Genomic DNA, 23,791 nt, shown 5'->3' with positions numbered 1-23,791 from the left:
CTATGACAGTTCCAGTCTGTATTGACAATGTTAAAATCCCCTACTATGACAACCTTGTTAGTTCTGCAGCTGCCTGCAACCTCCCTCACCCCATATCATCAATGGTTTGATTGCTTTGGCCAGAAATATGAACAGAAAGATTCAGCAGGTCAGGCAGCAACCATGCAAGAGATACAAAGTTTCTCAGGTTGATGAACTTTCATCAGAATGGGGAAATGTTTGTGATGAAACAAATTTTAATTTGCAAGGATTGGCTTCTACCCATTCCTAAAAGCAGTAAAGTTATTGTTAAATAAACCATCAGTTTGATTATCACTCAAATATTCTGGTAATTGTAAACCACACTGTGCACAACATGACACAGTGCATGTGAATCCCTTGCTTGTATGTTTTATTACCCACACACTTACCATTCTTTACTGTCGTATGCAAAATACTCCTCAAATTTACCATCCACATCATAAATCTCCTCTTCTAGGAATGAGAAAACGGAGCAATCCGAGTCAAGAGAACTCATGGTGGAGTTTGAGCTGTTGATGGGAGAGTGTTCAGGAAGCAGGCGTACTCCTGAGAGGCTAAGCCTGAAAAAGGAGGGGAAATATCTTCAACAGGAATTAATTCAATGCTTACGTCCAGAATTTTAATTTATAACATGATTTCTATCCCTTCATCAAAAACCTTGCAACCTCCATCTAGTCCTCCCAATACCAGACTTCTTCTCCTTCCCATGAGGGCCGTACCATAACTCACCAATCGTCCAGCCACCTGACCGCATGGACCGTACACTCGCCACCATCCCTTCAGCTCTAGTTTTAATGTCCTGATGTACCATCCTCCTGCAAACATCCAATTCATCACAGCAGAAGGCCACTCACCCTCCCTTCTAAACATTCATTGGTTCTAATGACCCCCCCCCCTCAATCTCAGGTCACAAGTACATGTCAAATTGAGCCTATGGCTACAAACCATCATAATCGCCAGTACCTTGGAGCAGAGGACCAAGCAACATATTTTGAAAAATATTTACAACGCCCTGACAATTGCACTCAAGGCCTCCAGCATCAATGATGTTTGCAGCAAGGAACATTGACGACCTGTTTCTGTGCCCATTTATCCATATGACAATGTCTAGGCTTATATTTATACAGTTCTACATAATGACATCAACAAAACAATTTTCTGAAGAAATGAACAAAAAATTTATTTTTTAAATGAACAAAAATTACTTTGGCATTCTCCGTGAACAAAAATTACAGCACAACCTAAAAAACAAATTTTGTTACAAGGTCATAAGGGACAGGAGTAGAATTAGGCCATTCAATTATGGCTGATCTATCTCTCCCTCCTAGCCCCATTCTCCTGCCTCTCCCCATAACCTCTGGCACCTGTACTAATCAAGATTATATCTATCTCTGCCTTAAAAATATCCACTGACAGCCTCCATAGCCTTCTGTGGCAAAGAATTCCACAGATTCACTGCCCTCTGACAAAGGAAATTTCAACTCATGTCTTTCCTAAAAGAACTTCCTTTAATTCTGAAGCTATGACCTCTAGTCCTAGACTTTCCCACTAGTGGAAACATCCTCTCTACATCCACTCAATCCAGGCCTTTCATTATTCTGTACATTTCAATAAGGTCCCCCGTCATTCGGTGAAACTCTAGTGAGTACAGGCCCAGTGCCGACAAATCCTCATCATAGGTCAACCTACTCATTCCTGGGATTATTCTAGTAACCTCTTCTAGACCCTCTCCAGAGCCAACACATCCTTCCTCAGATATGGTGTCCAAAATTGCTCACAATATTCTAAATATGGCCTTACCAGTGCCTTATAGAGCCTCAACATTACATCCCTGTTTTAATGTTGCTAACATTCAGCAGATCATTCAATATATGGGAGAACAAACCCATCAGCTGTGATCAGAACTGGAAAAAAAATCAAAGATGAACAATATTTTAAAAGAACTATCAGTTTGATTATGAAATCGATATCTGAAGAAGGGTGTCGACCCAAAATGTCACCCATCCATGTTCTCCTGAGTTACCCCAGCACCTTGTGTCGTTTTTATGTAAACTATCTTCTGCAGAACCTTGTGTCCCTGTTTGAAAAGAACTATCAGAAAGGGAAGATAGACACAACATTTTGGAGTAAATCGGCAGGTCAGGCAGCATCTCTAGATAAAAGGAGTAGGTGGGTTTCAGGTCGAGACCCTTCTTCAGACTATCAGAAAGAGAAACTGAACTTAAGACAATAAGATAGCTGTTCAGATATAGCTTCCAGTTATGGCAAATGCTCCATCACAAGAAAAATTGACTTTATTTTCTCTCCTCACATGATTTCAGACATGCTGAGCGTTTCCATTATTGTCCGAATTTATTTCATTTCATTATTAACTGCAGAATATTTTAGCTTTTGACCTATCATTGTGCATTCTGCTATTTATCAAAAGCCTCAATGTATTTAAAATAAACAGCTTAGTTCCTATACAAAAACAATGGAAAGAGGAATGTCTTATAAACACATAATCATCATCCCCACATATTATCCAAAGTAATTTCTAACTTTTCATTTCTTTTCAGCAAAATTTGGTAGCTGCAAATAATTTGACAGGTAAAACTGAAAAGGAGTTTTGTGAAAATTGCACAAAAGATCAGTGACTGGTAAATTAATTCATTCATTAATTAGTCCATCTGTGAACATAATGATCTGGGAGCTTACTCTTTCGCATCGCTGGTGCTTTCACAGGAACTAGGTAACGTCCTCGTTACCATGGAGCTGTTTCCTCTGCTCTGGAAATACTGAAAACCTTCATCTTTTGGCAGCAAGAGTTGGGTTCCCAATATCCTGTATATGGCACAAGAAGAGATAGCAGATCCAAATCATACATAGAAACATAGAAAATAGGTGCAGAAGGCCATTCGGCCCTTTGAGCCAGCATCGCCATTCATTGTGATCATGGCTGATCATCCACAATCAATAACCTGTGCCCAACTTCTCCCCATATCCCTTGATTCCACTAGCCCCCAGAGCTCTATCTAACTCTCTCTTAAATTCATCCAGTGATTTGGCCTCCACTGCCCTCTATGGCAGAGTTAGTTATAATATTTTTCACTCGTGCTTCACTTGTAGGCCATTTTCTTCCATTACAATTTTTTTTTCTCCCCCTTCTTCCTCTACGTTAAAAATTGCATAAGATCAAATATGCAATTACTCAAACAGGGATATGTTAATATGGTGCCTTTGTTGTCGAGGGACATCCTAAGACACTACTCTGGAGCATTTACTCTGGGCTCAGAGGTAGATAATTGGACTAAAAGATTTTAAACTTCTTAAAGCAAAGAAAGAGAGAGGAAGCAACATAAGATCTAGGGAGCAAAATGATCGATCAACAACAATGGATGTTTCGAAAAATTCAATCAAACTGGTCAGACAAAATCTCTCCCAAACAAAAGTATGCTGAATACCTTTGATTAATCCCTGGCCTTCCAAATGAAAATTAATCCTGTCCCCCAGAATATCTTAAAATAGTTCCTTCCCAATGACTCACAGGTCCGTAAATACCTTTTTTATTCCTGTTCTCACTCAACATAGGTAGCACAATTGCTGCCTATAGTTGCCGTGCTTGCCAGTAATTTATCGTTTAATCGATGTCACATCCCAGCTAAATCCTCTCATCAGGTCCTGGACATTAATCCACTTTCCACTTGCTGAAATACCTAATACCTGCTTTTTAAATGATAGCATGTTCTTGAATTTCACCACCCATCTCCCTGAGTTATCCATCTGCAAAGTTCTTCTCCTGATTTAATACAGATCATGGATTCATTTAACACCACACTTGTGTCTTCTGTTTCCCTGCACAGATAGATATTTTTATCCCTAATCAGCTCTAATCTTTCCTAGATTACCTTCTTGTCGTTAATATTTCTAAGGATTTTCTTTAATCTAGATTGCCAGTATTTTGTGCCCCCCTCTTTGTCCTCCAATTTTGGGCCTTTAAAAATTCCTCCGCCACCTCCTACAATCCACACACTCCCAAAGGTCCCATGATCCCATGCTCTATATCTGCCTCCTCTTTTTTCTTTATTGAGCCCTCAATATTCCTTGAAATCCAAGTTTCCCTGGACTTTCATTCACTCTTCTTGGACCTCAATGTCTCTGAACTGTCGTTGTTTCACTTCAGAATGTATTCCACTTGTTGGGCATAATTTAGCTGCAATGACCTGCTTCCAGGTTACTTTTACGAGGTACTTTCTTGTGATATTGAAATTGGCCCTCCCAAAATTCAGGGCCCTTGCATCATCAATTTAACACTTGGATGAACGTGGGTGCAAATGTATCAGCCTTGTCCCTTGGCACTTGATCAGCGGGCATAGTCTTTCGCTGCTAGCTGAAAACAACATGTCATTCTGTTAGTCTGCGCACTCACCTAAGCTGGGGTGAACGTTCTGTCCATTCTCGACACTCGGTTTGAATGCTTTCAGTACGACTGCTCATCTTTCCCTCAAACAACATCTCATCGATTTCCCAGAAAAGTTGATGTACTGTCTGCGTGTTTGCTTTGTCAAATTCCTAAAATCCAAACGCAAATAAAATTAATTGTCAGCAATGCTGTCCAAAAAAACCCACAAACTATTTCTGACCAGATGAGAATGAGAACAGCTGGGAATCTACGTTATCTGAAGTGATCCAACCTGAGCCAGTTCAGCTAAAACTTAAAGAGTTCAGCTGCAGGACACAATAAGACGGCAACATCAGATATGAGAAACCAAAATATGCACCTGACCTTTCACAACATAAAATAACTGCAAGCTGAATATATCCAAGTCTGATTAAAGCCCTCTAAATAATGGCATAGATTGTCAGTGCTGAAGCTGTGGTACAGACTTCAAGTGGTCCCAGGATACCGTCTCTGGGCGGCATGGAGGCGCAGTGGTAGAGTTGCAGCCTTACAGCAGTTGCAGTGTCCGACGGGTGCTGTCTGCATGGAGTTTGTACGTTCTCCCCGTGACCGCAAGGGTTTTCTCCAAGATCTTCGGTTTCCTCCCACATCTCCAAAGACCTACAGGTTTGTAGGTTAATTGGCTGGTATAAGTGTAAAATTGTCCCTAGTGTGTGTGTAGGATAGTGTTCATATGTGGAGATCACTGATCGGTGCGGACTCGGTGGGCCTGTTTCCACGCTGTATCCGTAAAGTAAACTAAAACTAATCTTGTCCCTGGGCTGCCAGGAAAATTGGATAGGCAAGAGTATTTTGGGTTGGAAAATGGAGAGTACAACACGATCAGGAGGGAATAGGTAAATATGAACCTTTGGTAGTAGAGGTTTATTATCATTGATCGGTGTTACATGGGTGCTTTAATATAGGCCAGCCCATGTACGTAACCCCCTCCTCACATTTGGTTCTATTAAAACCCATGGAATCAAATATCGATGGTGCTACAATAGATGGGCTGCATCTTCCACAGCCTCTTCACCCTGCCCAAAACTATTCTCCTTCATGACACGGCCCATGAGACTATAATCCCATCATTTAGTTGCGTCTACATCTCCCATCATCTTGCTCCAGCATCCTTCTTGAGTTTATAACCCAACATCCTTTTCATGCAATCTTAAATCCCTAAATACAATCCCCGTGTCCAGGCAATACTCACGTCATCTCTCCAGGAGTACACTGAACTACATTCAGTGGACAGGCTTGTCGTATAGCTTTGAATTCCAAACCAGGAATTGTTAAGGTCTGTTGGAGGACTATGGCCAGCAGACGATTCTGATGCAATGGATTCACTACTGAAGAGAAAAGTAAAAGCGCTGTAGAGCAGGGGGATCTCAGAGTACAAGTACATAGTCCCCTGAAAGTGGCATCACAATTAGACTGAGTGGAGAAGGTAGCTTTTCGTATGCTGGCCTTGATCAGTCAGAGAATTGAGTATGGAAGTTGGAACATTATGCTACTGTTGTACAAGTGGCACATTTGGAGTATTTAAGTTCTGTTTTGGTCACCCTGCTGCAGGAAAGATGTCATTAAGCTGGAAAGTGTGCAGAGATTTATGAGGATGCAGCTAGGGCCCAAGGGCCTGAGCTATAGAGTGTGTTTGAACAAGCAAGGACTTTATTCTTTGGAGTGCAGGAGAGTGAGAGATAATGTTATAGAGGTGTATAAAATCATGAGGGGTATAGATTGAGTGAATGCATAGACTTTTTCACAGGGTGAGGGAATCACAAATTAGAAGGCATGGATTTAAGATGAGAGTAGAAAAATTTAATACGAACCTAAGGGGTACTTTTCCCACACAGAGTGTGGTGGGTATATACAACAAGCCGGCAAAAGACGCAGTTTAGGCAAGCACCATATCAACATTTAAAAGACATTTAGACAGGTACATGGATTGGATAGGTATATGGGCCAAATGCAAGTTGGGCCAGAAGGGGCTGATTCCTTGCTGTATGACACTATAACTGACAAATTCATAATAAATTTCCGAATGAACCCAAAATAACTCAACTAGAAGTCAACAAAAAATGTAATTACAATTAAAGGAATGGAGCAAACTGTAATGTTCCAGAGTTTGAAAAGTGGGAAAAGGTATGTTGCAAGTAAATGTACTGACAACCTTTTTATTTACACCTTCAAAACAGGCACAATGATAGCACGTGCCTAGTTAGGACAAACGTGCAGAGTATTCAATAATCACATCTGGCTTCACTTCAGGACTAAACTAATCCTATCCTATGTACATTAATCATTCATTACTGTGCAGTTTCTCTCTAATTATCGCTTGAATAATGCATGAAAACATTTTACCTGTTGTAACTATGAATTGCTCCTTGGACACGTTTTGTGAAATTAGTTGGAAGAGAATCATTTGTTTTCTCAGGAAGATAGTCAGTGTTTCCTTTTGATAATCCCTTCCTGTTGGTAATGAAGAGATTCATAATTAAATATCATTAACTCCTTGGTAAAATAGTTTAAAAATGAGTCCCAAAATCATATTTGAGCAGAGCCCTGTGCGAGTTCAGAGTTTTGTTTAGACATACAGCATGGAAACAGGCCCTTCGGCCCACCAAATCCATACTGATTATCACTCACTCGTTCACAGGAGTACTTTCCCATTTACTCCCTATAGACTAGCGGCAATTTTAGGGAGGGCAATTAACCTACAAGCCCACACATTATTGGGATGTTGCAGGAAACCTGAGCACCTGCAAAAAAAAACAGGTGGTCACTGGGAGAATGTGCAAACTCCACACAGACTGAAATTGCGGTCATGATTGAACCCAATTCTCTGGCACTGTGAGTGCTGGCTCTACCAGCTGCATGACCGTGCCATTGCTACGCCACTGAAACTGGGCCATGATCGAGATATATTAGAAAGTAAACACTCAAGTAAGCCCATGGGAATAGGGAGGGGTATGCAGCAATGAAATCTGTGTATGCACCAATCCAGCAAAATTTTAAAAGGCACAAAGTGCTGGAATAACTCAGCGGGTCAGGCAGCATCTCTGAAGAACATGGATAGGTGACGTTTCGGGTCGGGACCCTTCTTCACAGTAATGTTTTTCAGACCTTTCTTCAGACTAATGTTCTCCAAGCATGGTGTCTGTCGTGCTGAGTTATCCCAGCACTTTGTGCCTTTTTTTGTAAACCAGCAACTCCAATTCCTTGTGCGTACAGCAAAACTTTAACTTGATACTTCTCATTTCTGGGCTCCTGGTCACAATCCGAGATATTATTATGATGGTTTCCCAAGCTGATAGCAGAAGTAATGTCCTGACTGGGGTCAATGAAAATTAATTCCTGAAAATTAAGGGAGTCATTTTTACAGGTACAGGTCATTTTAAGGGATCTGTAACCTCATTATCCTCTGGTCAGCCAGACCATTGAAATGCTTCTGAGCCCACAAGGTGAGGGAATGTACCTCACAGGTAATAAGAACATAAGGAACAAAAAAGCAAGAGGAAGGTATTTAGACTTTAATGCCTGCTCTTTAACCTCAATAAGGCTTTTCTGAATCAATCCCTTGTTCCTAGACACTCATTACATCCAAAAATGTATTAATCATTGTCTTAAATGTGCCAAACACAGGCAGATAGGATGAGTGCAGTTTGAGCATCTTGATTGGCATAGCGAAAGGCCTGTTTTCGTACTGTATGTCTCTGTGATTCCAAATATATGCAGCAATGGAGATTGCAGCCTTCCTGGGTAAAGAATTCTAAATAGCCACTGTCTTCTGGGTAAAGAATTTTATTTTTGTATGTCCTGGATGGTTAATGCCTTATTTTGAGATTATGGTCCCAGTTTCTAGATATCCCAGCCAAGGGAAACATCTTCTCCACATATACCTCATGCCTCCTTATTTTTTAATGTTTCAATGGACTACCTTTCATTCTCCAAATTGTTCAATTTCTCTCATACAATAAACTGCCTTTCTAGGAATCAATCATGTGGAGGCCTATTGCCCAACCATGGAAACTTTTAACATAAATAGGAGCAGATGCGGACCAAACATCACCTCAGGTCTCTATCTTCCACAAAGATAGTGGAAGGAACAGGTCTACTTTTCCTCTCGTTCTCTATGCTATCCAATTCATGGACCAAAAATCTCTCAGTAACAGTCCTGAATACACAATTGAGCATCTAATCTCTCCCAGTGAAGGGATTTCTGCTCACTTCAGTCCCAAACTGCCATTTATTATCCTGATAATATACCTTACATTTGCCAGCTCTTTCTACCCTGAGGAAGCACCTTGACCCAAAATGTTGTGTGTCCATTTCCCTCCACAGATGCTGCCTGATCCACTGATTTAGCCAACAGTTTATTTTTGCTGCATAATGAGAAATGCCTGATCAAATTTGCAGTTAACTGAAACAATCTGGAAATTATCACTTACACTTTTCACTCTTGGGAAAAGTTGATTTTTAGTCACATCACTGAAATAAATTGTTCTACGTGTTTGAAATTCTATACTCCACAGAATACCAACCCAAGAAACTCAATCATTCCTTGAAGAAAAGCCATCCGATCAGTGGCAGGTTTAGTAGATAGCAGTTCTAAAAGAGAATAAGAGCATGAAAATGTCTCCAGCCTTTGCTCATAATTCATTCTTTTAACAGAAGCAATCTATTCCCCAATGCCTCTTACCTGCAGTCTCCAGTATATGTTGGACTTCTGGAAATGAGATGTCCTTTATGTGTCATTTAAATAATTTGTAGAAAAATATACAAAACTAAACTGAGCAGTGGAATATGACAATAGAAGTCTTGCACAAAGATTTATATTGTCATGCTCCACAACTTCAAGTGTTTAGTGAGCATTTGACGGCACTGGGCCTGTACTCGCTGGAGTTTGGAAAAATGAGGGGGGACCTCATTGAAACATACAGAATAGTGAAAGTCTTGGATAGAGTGGATGTGGAGAGAATGTTTCCATTAGTGGGAGAGTCTAGGACTAGAGGTCATAGCCTCAGAATTAAGGGACGTTCTTTAAGTAAAACGATGAGAAGGAATTTCTTTAGTCAGAGGGTGGTGAATCCATGGAATTATTTGCCATAGAAGGCTGTGGAGGCCAAGTCAGTGGATATATTTAAGGCAGAGATAGATAGATTCTTGACTAGTACGGGTGTCAGAGGTTAAAGGGAGAAGGCAGGAGAAGGTAGTTGAGGCCAATTCAATGGATTTTTTCACGAGTTAGGTTTAGTTCTTAGGGCTAAGGGAATCAGGGGAGATGGGGAAAAAGCCGGGACGGGGTACTGATTTTGGATGATCAGCCATGATCCTATTGAATGGCGGTGCTGGCTCGAAGGGCCAAATGGCCTACTCCTGCACATTATTCCAATGTTTCTATGAATGGGGTTAGGAGGGAGAGATGGATCAGCCATGATGGAATGGCAGAGTAGACTTGATCGGCCGAATGTCCTAATTCTGCTCCTTATGATCTTATAATTTAATACTTATGAACACAGTTCATCCCCTCATAATAAAACATAAACAACACAGGAACAGGCCCACAATGTCTGTTTCAGACAGGATGCCAAGATCACCTGCACATAATCCGTATCCCTCCACGTCCATATGCCTATCCAAAAGTCTCTTAAATGCCACTATAGCATCTGCCTCAACCATGATCCCCGGCAGAATGTTCCAGGCACTTGCCACACTGTAAAAAGGTCACACTGCACATCTCCCTCCAAGTTGCAGAGAAGGTGATGGAATGGAAGGATAGATCACAGCACATATCTGCGATAGTGCGAGGCAGTTGCTGTGGGAATGAGTAGTAATCCACATAAATGGGCAGGTAGAGGGTAATGACACAGTGTGATGTGCTCGTGGTCAGGTCCAGCACATCAGGCTGTACTAATGGAGAGGAAAACTAAACCGATATCACAAATGGATCTCTTGCAGAATGAATGGCTGTTTCTTATACAGGTGGAGAAAACAAGTCACCTGAAGCTGAAGGATTCAGTATCGTGTCTGGAAGGCTGCAACATGCTTAGACAGAAAATGAATTGTTGCTACTCAAGCCTGAATTTTGGCCTTGTAACAGAGCAGCATGGCACTCATGGGTCTGAGTGGGAGTGGGATTGAGAATTAAAGTGGCATGAACCAGCAGAGTTTCCGACTCGCTATAACAATGCTTTTTCTCTCCAGGAGGAGTTTCAAAACAAAAAAGGCAGCACAGTGACGCCCCAGTAGATTTGCTGCCTTACAGCACCAGAGACCCGGGATCGATCCTGAATATGGGTGCTATCTGTACAGGGGGTGCACGTTGTCCCTATGACCGCGTGGATTTTCCGCGTGGTCCGGTTTTCTCCCATACACCAAAGACGTTCAGGTTTGTAGGTTAATTGGCTTCAGTAAAAATTGTAAATTGCTCCAAGTGTGTAGGATAGTGTTAGTGTACGGGGTGATCACTGGTCAGCATGGACAAACAGTGCCCTCCATAATGTTTGGGACAAAGACCCATCATTTATTTATTTGCTTCTGCACTCCACAATTTGAGATTTGTAATTAAAAAAATGTGGTTAAAGTGCACCTTGTCAGATTTTAATAAAGGCCATTTTTATACATTTTGGTTTCACCATGTAGAAATTACAGCAGTGTTTACACATAGTCCCCCCCATTTCAGGGCACCATAATGTTTGGAACACAGCAATGTCATGTAAATGAAAGTAGTCATGTTTAGTATTTTGTTGAATATCCTTTGCATGCATTGACTGCTTGAAGTCTGCGATTCGTGGACATCACCAGTTGCTGGGTATCTTCTTTGGCGATGCTCTGCCAGGCCTATATTGCAGCCATCTTTAGCTTTTGCTTGTTTTGGGGGCTAGTCCCCTTCAGTTTTTTCTTCAACATATAAAAGTCATGCTCAATTGGATTCAGATCGGGCGATTGACTTGGCCATTCAAGAATTGACCATTTTTTTAGCTTTGAAAAACTCCTTTGTTGCTTTGGCAGTATGTTTGGGATCATTGTCTTGCTGTAGAATGAACTGCCGGCCAATGAGTTTTGAGGCATTTGTTTGAACTTGAGCAGATAGGATGTGTCTAAACACTTCAGAATTCATTATGCTATTACCATCAGCTGTTGTATCATCAATGAAGATAAGTGAGACAGTACCTTCAGCAGCCATACATGCCCAGGCCATAACACCCCCACCACCGTGTTTCACAGATGAGGTGGTATGCTTTGGATCTTGGGCAATTCCTTCTCTCCTCCATACTTTGCTCTTGCCATCACTCTGATATAAGTTAATCTTTGTCTCATCTGTCCACAAGACCATTTTGCAGAACTGTGGTTGCTCTTTAAAGTACTTCTTGGCAAACTGTAACCTGGCCAACTATTTTTGCGGCTAACCAGTGGTTTGCATCTTGCAGTGTAGCCTCTGTATTTCTGTTCATGAAGTCCTCTGCGGCCCGTGGTCATTGACAAATCCACACGTGACTCCTGAAGTGTTTCTGATCTGTCGGACAGGTGTTTGGGGATTTTTCTTTATTACAGGGAGAATTCCTATGTCATCAGCTGTGGAGGTCTTCTTTGGCCTGCCAGTCCATTAGCGATTAGTAAGCTCACCAGTGCTCTCTTTCTTCTTAATGATGTTCCAAACAGTTGATTTTGGTAAGCCTAAGGTTTGACTGATGTTTCGAACAGTTTTATTCTTGTTTCTCAGTCTTATAATGGCTTCTTTGACTTTCATTGGCACAACTTTGGTCCTCATGTTGATAAACATCAATAAAGGTTTCCAAAGGTGATGAAAAAACTGGAGGAAAGACTAGGTGCTGAGATCTCTCATATACCTGCATTAAGGAGGCATTTAAACACACCTGAACAATTACAAACACCTGTGAAACCATGTGTCCCAAACATTATGGTGCCCTGATATGGGGGGACTATGTATAAATACAGCTGTAATTTCTACATGATGAAACCAAAATGTATAAAAATACCCTTTAATAAAATCTGACAATGTGCTCTTTAACCACCTGTGATTTTTTTTATTACAAATCTCAAATTCTGGAGTGCAGAGGCAAATAAATAAATGATGGGTTGTCCCAAACATTATGGAGGGCACTATAATAGCTTCAAGTTTATTTTTGTTACTGCAAGCTAAAAATACTTAAGGCTGAATGTTGTGTTGTTTAATTGAGTATCATTGTACAAGTGACAATAGAAGCAATTGCTTGTCAGTTTTAATGACCACGTGTGGTGAAAATGAGACTGTTTTTGTAAGCGACAATAGTATCTAATTACTGTGGGGAGGTTGGATTAAAAAAAAAATCCCCCCTGGAGTTTTGTTTTGCTAGATATCTTTATTCTGCTTGTTTATTTCCAAAATAAATTTTGTGGTTCAGCTTTATCTAACTCAAAATATCTATCCAGATTCATAGAGTCAGAGTGCAGAAACAGGCCTTTTGGCGCAACTTGCCCACACTGGCCAACAGGTCCCAGCTACACTAGTCCCACCTCCCTGCATTTGGTCCATATCCCTCCAAAGCTGTCCAATCCATGTACCTGTCTAACTGCTTCTTAAACATTGGGATAGTCCCAGCCTCAACTACCTCCTCTGGCAGCTTGTTCCATACACCCACCACCCTGTAAGTGAAAAGGTTACCCCTCAGATTCCTATTAAATCTTTTCCCTTTCACCTTAAACCTAGGTCCTCTGGTCCTCGATTCATCTACTCTGGGCAAGAGACTCTGCATCCACCCGATCTATTCCTCTAATGATTTTATGCATCCTCCTGCCCTCCAGGGAATAGAGTCACAGCCTACTCAACCTCTCCTTGTAGCTCAAACCATCTAGTCCTGGCAACATCCTTGTAAATCTTCTCTGTACCCTTTCCAGCTTGACAAAACCTTTCCTATCACATGGTGCTCAAAAATGAACACATTACTCTAAATGCGGTCTCACCAACGTCTTATACAACTGCAACATGACCTCCCAACTTATATTAGATCCACAAGATACAACCCAGCTTTAAAAGCTTTACCCACAGTGAATACCTGATGTAATACTTGCTTCACAATGTAATCATCAAAATTTCATTCTAACCAATGTCAAGTATTTCATTTTATTAATAAAATGAATTCAACTAAAAATATGACTGCATTAACGATGCAATTATAGATGCAAGTTGTCCCGAAACATCACCCATTCCTTCTCTCCAGAGATGCTGCCTGTCCCGCTGAGTTACTCCAGCTTTTTGTATCTATCTCCCAACTTCTATACTCAATACTGATGAAGGCCAATGTACCAAAAGCCTTTTTGACCACATCTACCTGCAATTCGACCTTCAAGGAACCATGCACCTGCACCCATTGATCCCTCTGCTCTACAAAACTCCCCAGATCCCTACCATTCACTGTGTAGGTCCTGCCCATGTTAGACTTCCCAAAATGCAACATCTCACATTTCTCTGTATTAAATTCTGTTAACCATTCCTCAGCCCACCTGGACAATTGATCAAGACCCTGCTGCAATTTTTCACAACTATCGTCACTATCTGCAAAACTGACCACTTTTGATTATTTAATTTTGGTTTCAAACTCATTTTATCTGAAAGTGTCAGAGAGCTTCTCTGTAGAAAAGGAATAGGTGACGTTTCGGGTCGAGACCCTTCTTCAGACTGAGAGTCGGGGGAAAGCGAAATGAGATATATAGACGGCGATGTAGATAGATATAGAACAAATGAATGCAAAAATAAATGCATAAAAGTGACGATGATAAAGGAAAAATGCAAAAAAATGACGATGATAAAGGAAACAGGCCATTGTTAGCTGTTTGATAGGTGAAAACGAGTTCAGACAATCAGACAACAAGATGACTTTGATCTTCGGTTTAAACCAGCATCTGTAGTTCCTTCCTACTAATTTTATCTGAAGGCAGTCATCCACTGATGGGGAAACAATTAGGCTGCAGAGTTCTGCTGATTGTTCCAGTTGGAGATTGTTCCTCGAGCTTCAAATTGAGCTTGTTATTTTTAGTGAACAGTCATTCGGAGACAATGTTAAAAAGTGTCACTCATATTAAAAATTCTCCAAATACTCTGACTTCAGCAAAATAATGAGCCGGGGGGGTGGGGGGTTTGGAGGAGGAGTGGGGAGAAAGGGCAAGGTTTTATTTAAATGCTTTTAATATGTCTTAAATGCAAAATTGACTTTTTGTCTTTTTAAAATAATTACACAACGCATCTATAATTGCATCGTTAACACAATCATATTTTTAGTTGAATTAATTTTATTAATAAAGATAGCTTCATGAAATACTCGACGTTGGTTAGAATGAAACTTTGATGATTACAGTGAGAAGCTAGTATTACATTAGGTATTCACTGTGCGTAAGCCTTTTAAAGCTGGGCTGTATCTTGTGGATCTAATATGACAGCCCTCTACTTACCATAACATTAACCAATAGAATTTTAAGATCATGCTTCCTGAAATGATATGAATTGTTTAATCCTTAATCCTATCATTTCCTGAAATTCAAAGAAATTCCCCCACTGATTTTCAGAGAATGATTACTTTTGTTCATTAACCAAGATCGAATGGCAGAATCACATTTTTCTTTTGTACATCAAAGTACTTCAAAGTACATTATCACTTTACTTGAAAGGATTATAGCTTCCACAGGCCAGAAGATGCTACTTAACCCATTGGGGGTTTCCAGCATTTTCTGACTTTATTCGAGATGACTACAATTTGGATTTTAGTTTGTATAGAATTATGACACCCAAGTCTAGTGAGAGCCCTTTGGCAGTTTACAAATCAAAAGCTCACCTGAGGTTTTCACTCATCATCATACAAACACAATAAATAATAGCAACATGGGCATATTTGGCCTTTCAATCGGCTGCTACATCATTCAACAAGATCATGGCTGACCTTCAATCTCAATGTCACTTTCTTGTGCTATACCATATCCATTGATTTCATTAACACATAAATTTTATATTTTGAATGAATTCAACAGCTGACTCTCCATGGACTTCTACAATAGAGAATTTCATAAAATCATCACCTTCTGAGTGAAGCCATTTCTCATCCAAGTCCTAAACAGCCTACACCTTATTCTAAGATTGTGACCCCTGGTTCTCAACACATCATTGTGGGTCAAAGTGGTTCCTGTGCTGTGCATCAGCCTGAGGAAGCATGCTTCATCTATCCAGCTTGCTGAGCACTGCAAGAATTGTTTAATTTTTTAGTATGTCTCCTTTCATTTTTCAGCTCAAAGGAACACAGACTTACCCTATTCAATCTCTCCTCATGTGGCAAACCCACCACCCTTCAATTCAATGAATCTTCACTCTACTGGTACATTCGCTCTACTGGTATATCCTTTTTAATGGAAGGAGATCAAAACTGTACTTAATACTCCAGGTGTAGTCTCACCAAGGCCCCGTATAATTGCAATAAGACACATCTTACTGTTCCACTGCTAAATCTCTTCAAGATATACCTATTTTGAAGGTGCACTCCCTCCCTTTCACAGTTCTGCAAGACCCTCTCTCACTGCTCCCCCTGTGTAATCCCTGCTGCTCTCCTGTTCTTCGACCATGTTCTAACCCGGAATCACTTGCCAGGCTTTGTCCCAGTCTCAGCTCTCTTCCAGATTTCACCCCCTACCCCCAACTCCAATCAGATAAAGAATGGTCCCAACCCCAAATCACCACTGTCAATGTTCTCCACAGATGCTGCCTGACCCACCAAGTTGCTCCAGCTCTTTGCCATCAGTCTCTCTTTGTAAACCAGCATTTGCAGCTTCTTGTGTCTGCACCATTACTTGTTTATTCAAATCCTTTCTTAATAAAGGCCAACATATCATTTGCCCTCCTAACTGCATATCTAAGTCCCTTTGAATATCATCAATATCTCCATTTTTGAAAAAAAAAAGGATTATCTGGTCCAAGAGAAAACTGGTTTTATATACATATAACATAATGCTTAAACATGCACATTTCAAAAATAGATTAACCTTTTTATTAATGTACATGGTTTATCTATTTCACTTTCTACGCTATCAGGTACAGGTCCACCACTGATTTGTCAGCAACGGGTGGTCAGTACCTCCTTTAATTTGGACAAAATTCTGAGTGCGCATTTGAACCACCCCCCCCACCCCCCGCCACCCCCCCCCCCCCCCGCCACCCCCCCCCCCCCCCCCCCACCCCACCCCCGGAAGTCCCCCCGAAAATGTGGTACCTAGGCTGGGTGAGGCGGCCGATCTCTACCTCATCGGGACTTCCACACTGATCAGTGGGTCGAATTTGCCCCCTACTGCTGTCCTGGTCAGACCCGGCACATCTGTTCCCGTTGCCAACCTCCGAGTCAGACTTTGGGGCCGGTATCTTGGCTCCCCGGTGGCCAAGATGGACTGTTCCGGTACTGTTGGACTCCTCTCGGAGGCCGTGACCTCTGTTGGTCTGGCAAAACAGATAATCCAAAAAGGCTCTGGCACCAAGGGCGCCAGAAAATCGGTGGTGGACCTTTAGATGTGTCCTAACCATTATTAAGTTCCTCTTATAATGTAACTATAGATAGGTGTTTTTGCTTCCTGATTTACTATCGCGAGAACTCTAAAGATTGTTTGATCACAATTCCAGAATCCTTGGTTTGCAGTTATTGGCAGCAGCAGGAAGCATTAAAGTGGATGTTATTGCCAGAGTGATCGTTGGGTCTTCATGCAGAGCTCTCTCTGAAGTTGACAACAAAGCCATTATTTCACTCCTAACTAAAAATTCTGATCTTTTTTAAACTTACCTCCAGCTGATATTTATATTCCAGATTCATGGGTAGATTCTTCCAAACTGAACCATCCCCCCAAAGTCTGAAGAAGGGTCTCGACCCGAAACGTCACCCATTCCTTCTCTCCCGAGATGTTGCCTGACCTGCTGAGTTACTCCAGCATTTTGTGAATAAATCGATTTGTACCAAGATTCTGCAGTTATTTTTTTATACTACCAACTAGAGAGCCGTCTTGAGCGACTATCTTCCTCATTGGAGACCCACGGACTATTTTTGATCGGACCTTAATGGACTTTATCTTGCACTAAATGTTATTCACATTATTTCCCTTTATTATGTGCCTGTACACCATGGATGGCTTGATTGCAATCATGTATTGTCTTTCCGCTGACAGGTCAGCACACAACAAAAGCTTTTTGATGTCTCTCAGTACAGATAACAAAAAACTAAACTAAAGTAACAAACTTTTTCCAAAACTGCCCAAAATAACCTATTCATGAGCAAGAAAATGTAAGGCTTATTTTACTTGCTGAGTCCGCATAGTATCTCTCTAATTCATGCCTGTTATTGCACGTTTTGTAGTTGTGAGCTGAAGCCACTGAGAGCGCGTGGAATTATTGAACGCCAAAGCAATGACAAGGTCATTGAGTTAATGATTAATATTAATAGGCCATGGTCAGTAAATGCCAAACGATTTCAAAGTGCACTTAAGAAAAAAAGTTGTAAAGGTGCTACCTCAGTGTAAAACTGGTGCTGTGAATGAACCCGAACATAACTCCATTGAAATGAACACAAAGGGTTAACCTATCCACATTTGTGAAGGCAAATACAATATCTATGTTTAGGAGACATTTAGCAAAGCACTTGAATAGGCAAGGTGTAAAAGGATACTGTCCTAATATGGGCAAATGAGATTGTGTACAATGGTAAAATAATCGCATGGACTTGATGGGCAACAGATTTTTGTATTATATGACTATAAGGGCGGGTTTTACAATGAGACATTGATTTATTCATTCCTATATTTAAATGTGCAACCATTGTAAACCAAGTACAACTTTTTCATATAGTTTTATATGCAAGTTGGGGACCAATCTATATAGATTCAATCATGTGGCATTTTTTTCTTATATTTAAGCTAAAGATTTAGGTTAAAACCAGTCACCAAGTGGAATTAGCACTTCACAGTGCACAATGTGGAAAGCTGAACCCTTTCGTGCAAAGGACGTTTCCATGCATAGGCCCACAGGGCATATTGGAGTGAGGTCAATCAGCATGCAATGCACATTTAGTACTGTTGCTCCAACAACAGAGTGCACATAAATGACTGAAAAACAGCCAAGACCTCAATTAGAAATAGGAAGGAAGGCCTGTTTGAGTTTACTTTTAAAAGACAGACCTTACTTCATTGACAGCTAGAAGGGAACAATAGATTCTTCTGTGTGCAGGAAAAAAACTGCAGATGCTGGTTTAAATCGAAGGTAGACACAAAATGCTGGAATAACTCAGTGGGTCAGGCAGCATCTCAGGAGAGAAGGAATGGGTGACATTTCGGGTCGAGACCCTTCAGACTCGACCCGAAACGTCATCCATTCCTTCTCTCCTGAGATGCTGCCTGACCCGCTGAGTTACTCCAGCATTTTATGTCTACAATAGATTCTTCTCTGATGCACCAATGGATCAAGTACCTGAGTGTAAATATAACAACAACTTGACCTAGTCCAAACACATCGACAATACAACCAAGAAAGTACATAATCGTCTCTACTCCCTCAGACGATAAAGAGAATTTGACATATCCCCAATCACTCATACAACTGGGGTGGGAGCTGCTTTACGTCCTCATCGTCCACCCTGGAAAGTTCTACGGAACTGGCAAAATTTGCAGCAAAGCGTCAACTACGGTACTCTGAAGCACCAATTGCCACTTTTGATTGTTGTCGTTGACATACGAAAGAAGAAGTCTCATATAACTTTCTACAGGTGCACCATAGAATGCATCATATCAGGATGCATCGCAGCTAGGTATGGCAACTGTCTGTCCAAGAACAGCAAAAATTGCAGAGAGTTGTGAATGCAGCCCAGTCCATCACGCAAAGCAGCCTCAGCCCAAAGACTATTGAGACCTTTCACTCTGCTTGGGAGAGAAGCCAACATTATCAAGGACCACTCACGTCCCAGTCATTCTCTCTTCTGTCCTCTTTTGTCAGGCACAAGACACAAAAGTTTGAAAGTATGTACCACCTGATTCATGAACACCTTCTTCCTCACTGGTATCAGACTCTTGCACAGACCTCTCATATTCTTAGGACGTATTTCCTGATCTGCACATTTGTCTTGTTGCAGCACTTAACACTTTTTTTATCTGCTCTTTCTCTGCAGCTGTAACACTATATTCTGCACACTGTTTTGTTCTCTTTTCCACTGCTCGGTGCACTCATGTGAAGTATGATTGCACTCGTGTTAGGTACGGTCTGTCTGGATAGCACACAAAAATAAGTTTTTCACGAAGATAGACACAAAATGCTGGAGTAACTTAGCAGGACAGGCAACCTCTCTGGACAGAAGTAATGGGTGACGTTTCAGGTCGAAACTGAAGAAGGGTCTCGCCCCAAAATGTCACCCATTCCTTCTCTCCAGAGATGCTGCCTTTTGCGTCTATCTTCGATTTAAACCAGCATCTGCAGTTCCTTCCTACACAACTTTTTCACGTCATCTCAGTACAAGTGACAATAATAAACCAATACCAGATGCATCAATATTTTGTAAGCAAGAATTTAGTTTAGTTTAGAGATACAGGGCGGAAACAGGCCCCTTGGCCCACCGAGTCCGTGCAAACCAGCGATTCCCGTACTCTAGCACTATCCTACACACACTAGGGACAATTTACAATCTTTACCAAAGCCAAATAACCTACAAACCCTATATGTCTTTAGCTTGTGGGAGGAAACCGGAGCACCTGGAGAAAAGTCACGGGGAGCATACAAACTTTGTACAGACCGTACCCGTAGTCAGGATTGAACCCGGGTCTCTGGCGCTGTAAGGCAGCAACTCTACCGCTGCACCATTGTGCTGCCCATAAACCACCGCCGCTTCTACTCTCGTTGGGGGTAAGTCAACCCCACCGGAACTCCCCAACCCTCAAATCTCTCCGATCTTCAGCTGCAATCCCTACTTTTGCCTCCGAGATGTCCTATCAAACACTGGGAAGCAGGGCGGTCATTTGCACCCGATTCACCTCCCCTTGCATAAAGTGACTCAAAAGCACTCCACTGGATATTTCACGATAAAATCAAGACCTCGTGCCAGGGTGGGACATTCCACAACTAAACTAAATTTCCCATGCAGCTCCTGAAATATGCTCAGTCTCTGCGTATGGGTGCGAAAGGCTGCGGAATTAGGCACTTTTATAAAAATGATTTGCCTCGCAAAGCCAGATCAAACTGATATGTAACATTTCAGCACTCATTTCTCTATGTAAATAATTTTCTAGTCTGAACTTTCTATTTGAGGTATCGTGTTCTTCGAGAAATTATTAATGCACATGTACATTTTTCCTCAGTGCTCTTTTTAAAATTAGTCAATCAACTAGTCAACCGGCATAAACCAAAAACAGTTAGATACATTTTTTCCCAACCAAGTTGGAAGAGAGGGCCAGATTTGTCATGAAATAATGACAAAACTTTACCAGAGGCGGTAAAGGAGAAATATCATGTGAAGTATGATTGCACTCGTGTTAGGTACGGTCTGTCTGGATAGCACACAAAAAAAAGTTTTATGCATAATCTTTTCCTGGACAGTAGTCATATAAATCCTAACAAGTCATGCTTGGGAATTTGCAGATACTTCATTTTGTCTATTGCGAACATTAGAGAACCATTATTTAAGAAAAGTCTCCCAAATTTGACTAGAGCAGCAAATATAAAACGATTAAAAAGGTGCAAAAATATTCAGTGAATCTATAATTAATTGATACTTTGCCTGCCTGCTTTATACGATGCAGGGTTTTTATACGAATACCCGGTAAAAGTTTTACAATGTGAATGTAAGCTTGTACTTACCCTATTACTATAAGACTGAGGTTTTTGTTCAGCTTACTTTCTTTACCGCTGCACTTATACAGTAGTTGGACGTTATTGGAATGGCACATCAAACTGGGAGGATACACATCGCTGGAACCAGGCATCAGTGAAGCACTAAATCTTTAATTTTTCAGATCAAAGAAGGAGGACACATTTTCCAATGCAGCTCACGCAGTACAAATGGCAAGCAGGGAGGCAAATATTGCTGCAACGTGTGATCACAGGCAGCATTTATCAGCCTGGCCGTCTGCAGGTTTACACACAGACTGCAAAGTGTAGATGAAACATTCCAAAGGATTCACAGTTTGCAAACATCAAATGCTCAGGCCACCGACATCAGTTCTTCAGAATGATCAGAGCATTGCTCTTCCTCACCCACTCTCCATACACTGTGCAATAGTCAAATTCCTGAGCACATGGACACTGATGCCAGAATTGAAAGACCTGTCATATCAAAAAGAGGTTTATTGTGCGTGTGCGCATGTGTGTGTTGGCTAGTATTTATTCTATTGGTTCTGCTTGAAGCAGAATGTTCTGCAGTAACAGCCTCTCTATGACTCACGGCTATATCAATATAGGATGGTTATTTATTTTCTCCGAGTGCTCCCCCCCCCCCCCCCCCCCCCTCCCTCCCTCTAAAGCCTCGGGCAAACAGCAAACCGCACTAACAGCTGCTGAGAACTGCATGGAATTGTTCATCCATGAAGCTGTCCAGGGTCACTGGCAGCATTGAAGCAAGCTGCTGGTAGCTTATGTTAGAAAATAAGCATTGGTTTTTAAAAGCACAATTCAAACTAATTGTTTAGCACCAGCACAACTGAAGGCAATGAGTGCCGAGGATAATACCCTCCTGCACTACAATGACGGTGAAAGCTGCATTCACAGCTGTATTCTTATGATGAATACATACAATTTTACTCATGCTTTAAAAGGGTCTAGCTGAGAAAAAGGACCACAAAAAGTATTTCCAAAATTATAGATTCAGGTTTATAATAATTGTTTATGTCTACCGAAGTACAGTAAAAACGCTTGTCTTTAAGTGCTATCCAATCAAATCAGATAATACGAAACATAGATCCAATCAAGTCACACATAATGATAAAAGGTAGAATGAAGAAAGGTTGGAGAATCAGGATTGACCCAAGCTCATGGAAGGACCATTCTGAAGCCTGATAATAGAGGGGAAGAGAGGGGAAGAAGCTTTCCACGAGTCTGATGGATCACATTTTCAAACTTCTGTATTTACTGCCGATGGGAGCGGGGAGAAGGAGGAATGGCTGGGGTGGGAAAGGTCTTTGGTTATGTTGGGTGCTTTCCCAAAGCAGTGCAAAGTGTAAATGGGATCAACGCTGGGGAGTCCGGTTTGTGTGATGGATGGGGCTACATCCACTACTCTCCGCATTTTCTTGCAATCTTCGACAAATCCCAAATCAGGCCACGATGCATCCCGACAGTATGCTTCCTTTGCAGGGAACCTGTAGAAGTTAGTAAGTGGTGTTGAAGATGAGTTAAATTTGTTCAGTCTCCTGAGGAGATATTAGCGTAGTGTGCTCTTTTGACTGCCGCTTCAATATGATTGGTCCACAACAGATTGTTGGTAATATTTACGCCTAGGAACTTGAAGCTCTCAACCATTTGTCCTTTGGAACCATTGATACTTATTAGGCCAAACACTCCACTATGTTTCCTGAAATCGATATCTGGTTCCTTTGTCCTGCTGACATTGAGGGATTTTTTGTTGTTGTTCTTACACCATCTTATTAAACTCCCCATCTCCTTCCTATACTCAGTCGTGTTATTGGTTGTGATTCGGCCCACCGCAGTGATGTCGTCTGCAAACTTGTAAATGGAGTTAGAATAGTATTTGGCCACACAGTCAAGAGTGTGTAGGGAGTACAATGGATGGCTGGATGGGACGATGTTGTCAAAGGTGGAGCTATAGTCAATAAATACAAGGCTGACATAGGTGTCCTTGTTGCCCAGGTGTTCCAGAGATGTGTTCTTTTTTCAGTTCAGTTCAATTTAGTTTATTGTCGCGTGTACCGAGTAGTGAAAAGCTTTTGTTGCCTGCTAACCAGAGAGCGGAAAGACAATAATTGATTACAATCGAGCCATTCACAGAGATACATGATAAGAAAATAACATTTATTGCAAGATAAAGCTAGTAGAGTCCGATCATAGATAGACCGAGCACGATGAGGTAGGTAGTAGTTCAGGACCACTCTCTACTTGCGGTGGAATGGTTCAATTGCCTGAATACAGCTGAGAAGAAACTGTCCAGGGTTTAGGGTGAAAGAGATAACATTTGCTGTAGACCTGTTGCGACAGTAGGCAAACTGCAGTGCATCGAGGCTGTCTGAGAGGCTGGAGTTAATGTGAGCCATCACCAATCTCCCAAAGCACTTCATGATGAGCCACTGGATGGTAGTCATTAATGCACGCAACCTTGATTTTCTTCAACATGATGATTG

General features: G+C 41.3%; 1 protein-coding gene across 2 annotated transcripts in view; it reads right to left on the bottom strand.

Annotated features, from left to right (window-relative positions):
• fam149a (family with sequence similarity 149 member A) overlaps positions 1-23,791 on the bottom strand; it is an 86,602-nt gene that overhangs the window by 37,697 nt on the left and 25,114 nt on the right. The window contains exons 1-6 of one of the 2 annotated variants that reach the window (XM_078397596.1): positions 21,300-21,692; positions 6,806-6,913; positions 5,655-5,790; positions 4,430-4,572; positions 2,719-2,844; positions 411-581 (exon numbers count right to left, since the gene is read on the bottom strand). In XM_078397596.1, coding sequence (XP_078253722.1) covers positions 411-581; positions 2,719-2,844; positions 4,430-4,572; positions 5,655-5,790; positions 6,806-6,913; positions 21,300-21,424 — 809 coding nt within the window. In that variant the 5' untranslated portion in view covers positions 21,425-21,692. Of the gene's footprint in view, positions 1-410; positions 582-2,718; positions 2,845-4,429; positions 4,573-5,654; positions 5,791-6,805; positions 6,914-21,299; positions 21,693-23,791 lie in introns of those variants that run through there. The other variant, XM_078397585.1, reaches the window with a different exon arrangement.

Source organism: Rhinoraja longicauda, chromosome 1 (assembly GCF_053455715.1).
Source record: "Rhinoraja longicauda isolate Sanriku21f chromosome 1, sRhiLon1.1, whole genome shotgun sequence".
Taxonomy (NCBI): domain Eukaryota; kingdom Metazoa; phylum Chordata; class Chondrichthyes; order Rajiformes; family Arhynchobatidae; genus Rhinoraja; species Rhinoraja longicauda.
The sequence above is the reverse complement of the archived record's forward strand: the minus strand, read 5'-3'. Positions and strand labels throughout refer to the sequence as shown.